Source organism: Etheostoma spectabile, chromosome 3, assembly GCF_008692095.1.
Source record: "Etheostoma spectabile isolate EspeVRDwgs_2016 chromosome 3, UIUC_Espe_1.0, whole genome shotgun sequence".
In the NCBI taxonomy this organism is placed as follows: Eukaryota; Metazoa; Chordata; class Actinopteri; order Perciformes; family Percidae; genus Etheostoma; species Etheostoma spectabile.
This window is the reverse complement of record NC_045735.1, coordinates 27,730,378-27,740,935: the sequence shown is the minus strand read 5'-3', so window position 1 is coordinate 27,740,935 and position 10,558 is coordinate 27,730,378. Positions and strand designations below refer to the sequence as shown.

General features: G+C 40.9%; 2 protein-coding genes across 5 annotated transcripts; one reads left to right on the top strand and one right to left on the bottom strand.

The window, feature by feature from the left end:
• Positions 1 to 1,318: 1,318 nt before the first annotated feature.
• Positions 1,319 to 6,657, top strand: qpctla (glutaminyl-peptide cyclotransferase-like a). Its single transcript, XM_032508028.1, has 7 exons — positions 1,319 to 2,140; positions 3,718 to 3,864; positions 3,948 to 4,241; positions 4,668 to 4,829; positions 5,163 to 5,262; positions 5,354 to 5,470; positions 5,762 to 6,657. The coding sequence occupies exons 1-7, from the start codon at positions 1,928 to 1,930 to the stop codon at positions 5,905 to 5,907; spliced, it is 1,179 nt and encodes a 392-aa protein (XP_032363919.1). The 5' UTR covers positions 1,319 to 1,927; the 3' UTR covers positions 5,908 to 6,657.
• six9 (SIX homeobox 9) lies at positions 6,632 to 10,341 on the bottom strand. Of its 4 annotated transcripts, none has more exons than XM_032508106.1 (3): positions 9,808 to 10,340; positions 8,223 to 8,394; positions 6,632 to 7,104 (listed from the first exon to the last, which is right to left on the bottom strand). In XM_032508106.1, exons 1-3 carry the CDS (start codon positions 10,195 to 10,197, stop codon positions 6,953 to 6,955), a joined length of 714 nt encoding a protein of 237 aa, XP_032363997.1. In that variant the 5' UTR covers positions 10,198 to 10,340; the 3' UTR covers positions 6,632 to 6,952. The 4 variants fall into 4 exon arrangements, with proteins under 4 accessions (XP_032363997.1, XP_032363995.1, XP_032364002.1 ...); XM_032508104.1 differs by having other exon boundaries at positions 8,234 to 8,394; positions 9,808 to 10,337; XM_032508111.1 differs by having other exon boundaries at positions 6,992 to 7,104; positions 8,215 to 8,394; positions 9,808 to 10,341.
• Positions 10,342 to 10,558: the final 217 nt, after the last annotated feature.

Genomic DNA, 10,558 nt, shown 5'->3' with positions numbered 1-10,558 from the left:
CTTCATGCTGTTTTACCCTATGGTTTCACCGACTCAAGCAAGCCATGCGTGTTAGTTACCTGGAAGCAGCAGATCAGTCGCTGTCATTTCAAAATACCGGTAAGTCGGCAAAACACACATCATTGACAAATAACACTAAAGCTAGCTGAGGCCTGTTCATTCACAACAGAAAACAACCCACCTCGCTTTATCACATGCATGCTGGCAAAGTGTGATAGTAATCGTCTCCCGAGAAAACAGCAGCTGTCCGGCTACAAAGTAATCTTCCCCTCGGTGAGGCAGAACACGAACTCCGTCCAGACCCAGTAGAGAAAGCGCGAATGACTCCAAGTTCCCGCTAACGTTGTATTTCTACGGAAGGCGTAACTGCTGTGCGCAGAGATGGACGGGCGCTTTGACCAGTCCACAGCAAGAGAACGCGGGACTTTATGTTTGAGGACCAATCACGACAGTTTAGAATGTCAACTTCCTTTTCCGCTCATTTTTCCAGACAGAAATCAGGCGGGACAAATAAGTAGGTCACATAACAAGTCTTGTTATGTTTTAAACTGATGCAAGATGACTAATTAGCATTCACACAAGGCTGAAGAATGTATTCACTCTATTATCTGGGACTACTTTTGATAGACTCTGATTCCTGTACTGGACTGATGTAGTTGTTTTTCTAATATGTATTAAAACATTATTACAAACTCATTTCTATTCATCATAATATATGAAAATTATCAGAATAAGCTTTATTTGCCAGGTATGAGGACACATACGAGGAATTTCGCTTTGGACTGTATTGCTCACATCGTGCTTACTCATACAAAAAAACAACAACACCAAAACAAACAATATATACACACTATAAACAGAAACAATATGGACAAGTTGAGACATTAGTGCAATGAAGAGTGCAAAGTTTTGAATTATGGAGCATAGTGCAAAGGGTGCTGCACTAACTAATTTTATATTATTATATAAGTATTATATTACAATATGAAAAGCTCTGAAATAGAGAATGAGAATGATGAATAAATAATAAGTGGAACCAGTAAACAGACTGATTAGAGAGAATTATTTGTTGATGATATTTTGTATTAATAATCTGATTATGCAAAGTTCCTTTTAAAATACGTTAAGTCATAATAAAAGTACAAATAACTTAATTCAATTGATTTGAGTACATGTACATAGTCCTTTTGAACCACTGCTTGCATTTAACATTTGAATTGAATTGAATTTACCGCGGTTCCCTGTCCCGACCAGAAGGTGGCGGTAGCGCACCATAAAGCTATTTGCCGACCACAAGGAAAAACTAAAAGAAGTTACGCCATTTGGCCAGAGAACAACACTGTGAAGACGCGATGTCCAGTAGATCAGAGACGGTTTGGCAGAATACACCACTGCCCGTAATGGGAAGGCGTTATATTTACAAATTTCAAAATTGGCTAACGTTACAGCACTAGCAATAGTTATAACAAGTTTGCTACATGATCTCTTTGTTGCAGTTTCTTTTCTCATTAGTAGTATGTTAGTGGATGGAAATTAGTTTAACACCGTTGCTGCTCGCTAAACACAAAAAGCTAAAAACAAATTCATGTTTCAGCGTAATTTACTATAATGTAACATGCACTAATTTGATCAAAGCAACCTTAAAGCCAATGACGGCTTCAACGGAGTGGGCTGCGCCGCATAAGGCAGACTGTATCAAATGCGAAGGATATGGATCATTATGTTGAAACAGGACTAACTTGACACAACTTTACACACTGATGCGAATGTAACCGTGTTGATTGACAGTCTGTTTCCGCTCGAGGCTGATATTCAGCTCGGAGCCAGCCTCGACTTCCTGTGTGAATATATCCCTCCTACATGCTCCACAACTCGGTTTGGACACGTAGGTGTAAGGACCGCCTGCTCGACGCTGTGTCTCCCAGTCATGTCCAGGTCCAGTCGGCGGTACAAGTCTCTGCAGCAGAGCAACGGCTCTCTGCCCGCCTGTGACCGGGTGCGGATGCCCCGGCCCCGGGTACTGCTGCTCTGCCTCTTTGGGGTGCTGGTGCTGGCGGTGGTGCTGGGAGTCTACCTGTCAAACGACACCACCGATGGACACGTGAACCGCATGCCAACCGCAGATCTGACCAAAGACAGGGTAAGAGTAATGGCAAATACATGAACACAGACTCTCAAAACTTTACCTGTCTGTTGTGGGACCTCTAAATGTTCACGGTCAGTTAACAGCCACAACCATATTGGGTTGCATTCATAGACTGTTAATGCAGTATATGGTTGCATTGTCTGGATTTCTGTGTTAGAACATCTCATAGTAACCAGATATGACACAGCTGAACTGTGGGCTTTGGATTCCCTTTTGTTCATTATGGATCCACATTAAAGGACCAGTGACAAGGATCATCCGGTCATTTAAAGCTGAAGGCTCATATAGTGCTGCTACTATAATAGTTGATTAACTAATGGACTGAGAAAAAATGATTCCATTAATTTTTAGGTTATTATTTAAAAACACAAATTAGAAATGTTCTCTTCTCCAGCTGTGACAATTGCTGCTTTTCCTTGTCTTGTGATAATAAACTTTAGTCTTTAAAGATCGATTCCAGACATGTTTTAGTATACTGTGTCTGATATGTTATATGAGATGATATGCAAAAAAACTAAACTATTTCCTTATTACAAATTCTTGAAATAACCTTCTCCCTTAGTGAAAGATCCCAAATCAATGAATATGCAAATATGCAAAAGTGTCACCTACTTTACTGAACAGTCCGTTCCACATCACACTTGTTAGTTGCAGATTATCTTCAAAACAAGTAGAGATGTCACAATGCATGTGTTAAACTCGTATTTAAGCAAATACAAAATTTCCCTTTTTGTAAATTAATGTGAAAACAGCCTTCTAGTGTCAAACTCTGGACAGAATTACATTCTGTAATTCTATAGACAAAACCATTCAATCGAGAAAAGAATCAGCAGATTAATCCATTTTTCTTATATACTCCAACATCCCAAATGTGCCTCAAATGGCTTCAGGCTCTCAATTTAAATTAGGAAAACACACACACAAAAATAACCTTTTTAATGGGAAAATAGGTAGGGAAACAGAGGGCGGTCCCTCCTCCACAGGGCTGGGTATCAATCTTTTTAAGGTGTCGACCGAAATAACCCAGTAGTTGGTTACCAAACTTCTTCTAGATAAACCATACCTGCATTTGATCTTTTTTTAACCCAGATCTAGAAATAAATCACTATTCAAATCTGGTTATGGTTGCAACCAATAATCAAACATTCTTCAATCTAATGTAATGTGTGATTGGCCCTCTACTGCAGCAGCTAGTGGTGGATTGGTGGAGGCATTTTACGCAACGGAATGCTTCCATTCACATGATGGGTATTGAATAAAGCAGAAAAAAGTATATTCAAATAAGTACTTTATTGGCATCGGTATCTGCATTGCTGATACCAAGCCCTACTCCTTCAATATGGGCAGACATGCAAGAGATGCCACACTTATGGAATATAGTGGACCGAAATGACAACTACAATAACAATTTTTAGGTGCTGCTTAACACTTGTCTGACCTGGACCATAAAACCTCTTCTGTACAAAAATGACCTGTTTGCTGCCTAAGCTTTTGATCACAGAATACATTGTTTTTCCTGCTTTTCCTCTTCCTACATTTGTTTTTTTTTAATCATTAATCACGTCTTCCAGTTGTCTCACAAACCCAGTAAGTGCTCTCCGGCTCAGATCCGCCGTCTGGCCTCTCAGGTGGATGGTACCCGCCTGTGGGAGACCCACCTGAGGCCCATCCTAATAGAGAGGCTCCCAGGGTCACATGGCAGCCTGGCTGTACAGCAGGTGTGTGCATATTTATAGTTTTTCTCTTGTTTTTACTAATTTTCTTCACTCGTCTTTAATCCGCCCTCTCTGCTCTGCTTCAGCACATCGCCTCCACTCTGTCCTCGCTGTCCGCTGGCTGGGCCGTAGACTTGGACTCATTCCAGTCTTCGACCCCTCGTGGCCAGATCACGTTCACCAACATCGTTGCCACTTTGGATCCTTCAGCCCCTCGCAGGCTGCTCCTGGCCTGCCACTACGACTCCAAGGCTCTGCCTCCAGACCCCCGGTCCCCAGAGAAGGTGTTTCTGGGGGCCAGTGACTCAGCAGTGCCCTGTGCTATGATCCTGGAGCTTGTCACCTCTCTGGATGCCCAGCTTATAGCATTCAAACAGCAGGTGAATGCTCAGTTGGGATTTGTTACACGTGTGTTGACGTCCTGACAATTTGCAGTGGTTGCTGCAAGATTTAAACAGCAGTTGAACAGATGTTGACAGATTAATTTCCTGTGATCCGTCCTATGACAAAGAGAAAAGGAGATGCTGACAACAGTAGCTTCTCTCTTTTTTTGTCTTCTTCTTTTACTCCCATTTCATCCCACTGGCTCTGTGCCTGCAGTACGGGATGAAAAATGCTGACTCCAGATCCTTGTTTTCTTTGCAAGAGTCATCTGTAAATAGCAGTAACCCTCTAGAGGCTAGGATTAATGTGGTTACTGTAGCAACACACACTGCGACATCACTGCAGAAAGAGAAACTGGCACCAGTTGCTGCTTTTTGTGAAGCATGTTTTTTCTTCTTTTTTCTTCCCTTTTTCTCTACTAGAAACTCCCAGTGTCTCTCCAGCTGGTGTTTTTTGATGGGGAGGAGTCATTTGAAGAGTGGACCGCCACAGACTCACTGTACGGCTCGCGTCACATGGCTGAACGCATGGCCAACACGCCTCACCCTGCAGGCTCCACACACACCACCGTGCTTCAGGCTGTGGTGAGGAAACAGAAATGTGCATCCCGATCCAGACACCCTCTAAATTATGTATGAGAAGGCTGAATTTAGCAGACCGCCTAAACACAGCCCACTTTAAACTTAACAAAAGCAGCAGGTCTGTCATGTCTGTATGGACTGACCCTCCTACTAAATATAGGAATTTAGAATTTAAATTTAACAGCCCAAACCTAGTTACGATCTCTAACGTCACCCCTCCTGTCATGTAGCTTAACACTCCTGTATTTATGTTTTTTTTTGTTACATATACTGAATTGTGATTTTAAAGGAAACTCAATGTTCAGTAGCCATTTTGACTTTGCATTTTCTCTCCAGGACCTCTTTGTGCTGCTAGACCTGCTCGGTGGTCCTGATCCACTAATTGCAAATCACTTTGATAACACGGCACGGTGGTTCGACCGTCTGATCGCTGCAGGTGAGGATTGGCTGTAACGTTTTCACGAATATTTAAAATCCCCACTTTCTGTTTCTGTGTACCCTAACTCTGCCTTCACCCTCGCTCTCAGAGAAGAGACTCCATCGGCAGGGTCTTTTGACGTCTCACCCCTCAGAGCAGACGTATTTTAGGAAGGACGTGTACCTCGGACCTGTGCAGGACGATCACATCCCCTTTCTTCACAGAGGTGAGTGATGGCATAGACTGCCGGAGATTTCTTAATTTTATATTTATATAAAATACTATATTTTAGTTCTATTCTAACACATTTCAGACGGACATATTAATATTGTTTTTAACTCCACTATATCTGACATGTTTAATCAGGCTGTAATTTAGTTATTTTCTGATTCAGACATTACATTTTAAAATATATAATCCTCCTTTAAAGATTGCCATACTCAAAAAAATATATATAAATATACACACATACACTGTGTCTTCCACTTTCCTCTCCCTCTCCCCTCCACGCTTACAGGGGTCCCCGTGCTCCACGTCATCGCCACCCCCTTCCCACAGTTCTGGCACACACTGGACGACACTGAGGAGAACTTGCACCGCCCCACTGTGGTGAACCTGACCAAGATCCTGGCTGTGTTTCTGGCAGAATATCTGGGCTTCTGACCGCAAACACTGACAATATTTATGGTGAAGGTGCTTACTATTTACCTCGTATTGGAGTACTAGTGCGGTTTGTGTTTGTCACACTGGTGACTAATAATTACAAAATGACCAGCATTAATTGGACCCAAATGCACAAGAGAAGAACCTAAACTGAAATGAACTAAACTGTTCTGTTATCAGTGTACTGGAATACCAGCTACATTTTTACCAGATAAGACTTGGCCCTGCTGACCAGACTACTTGGTTTCATGCGAGGGATGAGCTGGAGACGCCTGTCCTAACGTCTGGGCATGGGATGTGGCTACAAAGAGTCTCACTTAAAATGTTAACAGTTCTTGGATCATGGTACTACAGGAACGGTTGGAAAGGATTATTTATGAAAGTAAAGGCACTCTAAATTATTCTTCATTCCTGTGAAAAAAGAAACCATAGCCCTAACATTTAATCCCCCCCCCCCACCCCCCACCCCTTAATACGATGCACTAATGTCTTCTTAAAGACAGACTTTGTGATGAGTTGAGATCTCTGAGCTTCTGTGAACACTGGGTCCTATCTGTGAATAATTATTTACTTTTACTTGATTGAGGATTCTCTTGGCCTTACAACCGGTATGACCAGTATGGCTATACTGCACATTTTGTGTCAATTTAACGATGTTATTAGAGTGAAAATCCAACAAAGGCCATCTTACACCATGTGAAAGGTGTAGTGAAAAAGTCAGCAATAAAGTAACAATGGTTTTATTCCGTTTCTTTGAGATTTTGATGCACTTTTGGAAAGTCAAAAACATAAACTATTATAAAATATTAGTACATGCAGAGACATATTACCAGTATAGCCCAGTCTTATCCTCCCTTTTAAAAGTTAAAGGACGATGTCTGTCCAGTCATGTTTTGGTAACAAACTTTACTAAGCTTGCAAAGTATTGGTTTGGACATCAGAAAATAGACTTTATATTCAATTAGGAGCAAAACAGTTTTTGTAATTGTTACTATTCAAAAATAAGTCACAAATTAAACTTGTGAAGGGCTGACTCAAATGAGGCCTACACACATGTGATGTAGAGGAGGAGGTGGGTGAGAGAGGGGTGGAGGTGGAGAGTGGTACAGGGGATGTGGGCTTCCTGGAGGTGATGAGTCAGTGTCAGAGGAAGGGTAGACTTGTCCTGAAGTTCCTCCAGAGCTAGATATCTGGAAACTGAATGAAGAGACGAGGAGAATCAGAAAATTGCATCTGATCCGGTCTAACACCACTGTTCAATCTTGAATCATGTCTGATCTAAACCACAAGAGGGGGCTGTTGTTCTGTAAAGTGAATGACTTTAGACAACTTGTGCCATTGGATTTTTACATCATTTCAATTTTCAAGTGTGGCTCTATACTTCTCAGATGTTCATGTTGCATTGAGATACAAACGAAGGTCTACTTCCACCTGGTCTCAGGACAGGACAAACAGGAGAACACTTACAACAGTGGCAAAATCATCAAAGGACCACAATGTCTGTGCTTGAAATTTTATAATTCTTACAATTTTACTAAATTAAAATATACTCATATTTGTACTGTATTGCCGTAAAATGGAGAAAGAAGAACTAAATACTGTAAAGATACTCTGTTACAAGTACAAGTCCTGCATTGTTAATTGTATAAGTAGGCTAAAAGTACTCAATGCTGGAAAATCCTCACATTTTAGAAACTGATCAAAACAGTTCTGTCAGTCAACTAAGTGTTAAACCGGCTGATCATTTGATACTGATACTGAAAGCATACTGAGGCCTTTTCTTAATAATAATAAATTGAATTTGTATAGCGCTTTTACCAAGCTCAAAATCACTTCAGAGAGAGAGAGAGAGAGAGTATACATATAAAAACTAAGGATAGGCAGAACAGAAGAGATGGGTCTTCAGACGGGACTGAAAAACGGTGAGGGACTCAGAGATGCGGATCTTCTGAGGAAACTAACGAGCCTAAACACTTGATTGTACGTCTGACTCATTTATCATATCACTCCACGGTCAACAAACCCAGTGGATTTAATTGATTTCTGTAAACTCAATGCCTTTTATATGAAAAGCTGTTACAAGTATGTAGCCTATAGGTTAAATAGGTTACATACAGGTTAGGTCAAATAAGTTATACTGTATATAAATAGGTTAAATAATAATAATAAAGAATATAGTAACTTTTGGGCCTTTGATCCCTTTGAGATGACATACTGTAATTTAAAGCTCTAGTGGGCATAATAACAGCACAATAAAATGCCAATATCAGAAAAGGGCTTCAACAAGACAGTAACCCTGAGAGCACCCTGCCGACCCGTCACTGACCCGTTAACATCCGGGGTCCGGTCCCTCTGCCTGCGGTTCTTGAACCAGTTGCTGACCTGCATGGTGGTCAGGCCCGTGGCTGCTGCTAGCTCCCATTTCTCCTGGGTGGAGGGATAGGGTTTATGGCAGTACCACTCCCGGAGTATGCTCCGGGATTTTTCCTGTTGGTACATTAAATAAATGAAGTCAAGCCTAAAGCCAAACGGTTTTATACACAAGGATGCATACACAGACATACGGATAGGTTAGGTACCTAACTATGTCAAATAGGTTTTCGCTAGTCAATATTTATTCATGATTCATTGATATTGTTTAAAGTTTTAACGGTGGCCAAAGCCCATCCAGCTAAAATGTTTCATATTTGACAGTTTCCACCAGTGTAATTTTCCTAGTTGTGGATAAGTGATCAGATCAGATGCTTACCTACAGTCAAAATAGCAGGCTACCACCACATAAGGGTGAAAATACTCCATTACAAGTGAAAAGTCTGCCAAATAATTAGAATTTTTTATATATATATAGTATAAAACAATTTACATACATATAAAATATTATAATTATCATAGTAGAAGTACTAATACAAAATGGCTTCTAATAATAATTTTACTTGTTTATACAAATATCAATATTTAAAAGTTGTAGCTGGTTGATGTAGAGCACAGTTTAACTACTTCATTTATATATATATAGAGAGAGAGAGAGAGAGAGAGAGAGAGAGAGAGAGAGAGAGAGATTATATAGATATATGCCTGCTTTTGAGTATGGCAAGCTATAACAAATAGTAATATTTTAAAGAAGGATTATATATTTTTAAATGTAAAGTCTGAATCAGAAAAATTACTTAATTACAGCCTGATTATACATTTCAGATATAGTGGAGTTAAAAACAATATTAATATTTCCATCTGAAATGTGTTATATAAAATATAGTATTTTATAAAGATATAAAATAAAGAAGCAGAAAGACATTCAAGTATGACACAGGTATCACAAAACTACATACAACTAGTACAGAGTAGCCTACTTAAGTATATTTACCCTACCGGTCAAATGTTTGGGGTCACTTAGAAATTTCCATTGCACTCCGTTGTAGACAGAATACCAGCTGAGATCAGTTGCATTGTTTTTTTAACCAGGGCAGCAGTTTTCAAATTACATTATGTGCTTACATGATTGCAAAAGGATTCTCCAGTGTTTTCTCAGTTAGTTTTTTAAAATGATATCAGATTAGTAAACAGAATGTGCCTTTGGAACATTGGATCTATGGTTGCTGATAATGGGTAATGTAGATATTGCATTAAAGATCAGCCACCCACTCAGATCAGCTGGTATTCTGTCTATAATGGAGCGGCATGGAAATTTGTAAGTGACCCCAAACTTTTGACCAGTAGTGTATTTAGTTACCTTATACTACTGGCCTTTCCAATCCGCCTGTCTTTTGGTGTATAGATAGAACGTCTTACTTACACTGATCACCACTAATCAAAATTCATAATTGTCTCTTTCAACATAGCACGTAACAGAACGCTAAATAACAGTTGCGGAGCACATTAAGGGTAAGATGAGATACCTACCTTAAAACAGTAGCTGGTCTCCTCTCCATCCCAGATGGTGTGTGGTAGAGGAAACCTCCTCCTTACGCGATACTTGCCCACAGCTCCCAGGGGCCGGCCCCTCTGCCTCTCGGCCTCCACGTAGTGGGCTCTGAGCCAGAGCTGCTGCAGGAGCGGGTGGTTGTGTGGGGAGAAGGGGAAACCCTCCAGCAGGGTGTAGAGGTCAGTGAAGTGGCCCTGGTGAAAGGCCACTGCAGCTTTAGCTTTCAGCACGCTTTCCAGCTCCCCAGGGCAAACAGAGGAGAGGGAAGGAGGAGGAAGAGTGTGGAGGAAGCCAGCAAGACGATCCATGCAACCGCTCTTCAGAAGGACCTCGCACACACAAGCCACCTGCTCTGCTGTGAAGATCATTGCTGTGGAAACGGCTCCAAAAATCCTGAGATGTGAGTTGAGTATGAAGATATCTTCTAACAAGTTCTCTTAAGTTTGTACTGGAGCGAGCTGAAGTCTCTGCGGAGCATTGTGGCCTTCCTGTGGATGAACAAATGTACGTGTGTGTTTATCATTACTCATCATGCCCTGCCAGAATCGAATCATAGGTAACCTGAGACCATCAGGGCTATAACAACAAACCTTCTTCTCTTGTACAAACACATGCATGCACACCCTCGCACACATTTTGGATTTGCTGTTTTACTGGCATTCACCCACAGAAAGAGAGAGGGGGAGAGTATGATGGCTGTGCCGCATTTGAATAAAATTTTCTTGTCAA

Bases quoted from the DNA above. Each gene is read 5' to 3' on its own strand.
- qpctla (XM_032508028.1), top strand. From the start codon at position 1,928: ATGTCCAGGTCCAGTCGGCGGTACAAGTCTCTGCAGCAGAGCAACGGC. The intron at 3,865-3,947 runs GTGTGTGCATAT...GCTCTGCTTCAG, and splicing joins GCAGCCTGGCTGTACAGCAG to CACATCGCCTCCACTCTGTC. The intron at 4,830-5,162 runs GTGAGGAAACAG...TTTTCTCTCCAG, and splicing joins CCACCGTGCTTCAGGCTGTG to GACCTCTTTGTGCTGCTAGA.
- six9 (XM_032508106.1), bottom strand. From the start codon at position 10,197: ATGATCTTCACAGCAGAGCAGGTGGCTTGTGTGTGCGAGGTCCTTCTG. The intron at 8,395-9,807 runs GTAGGTATCTCA...ATGTACCAACAG, and splicing joins AGACCAGCTACTGTTTTAAG to GAAAAATCCCGGAGCATACT. The intron at 7,105-8,222 runs GTCGGCAGGGTG...CTCTTCATTCAG, and splicing joins TGTTAACGGGTCAGTGACGG to TTTCCAGATATCTAGCTCTG.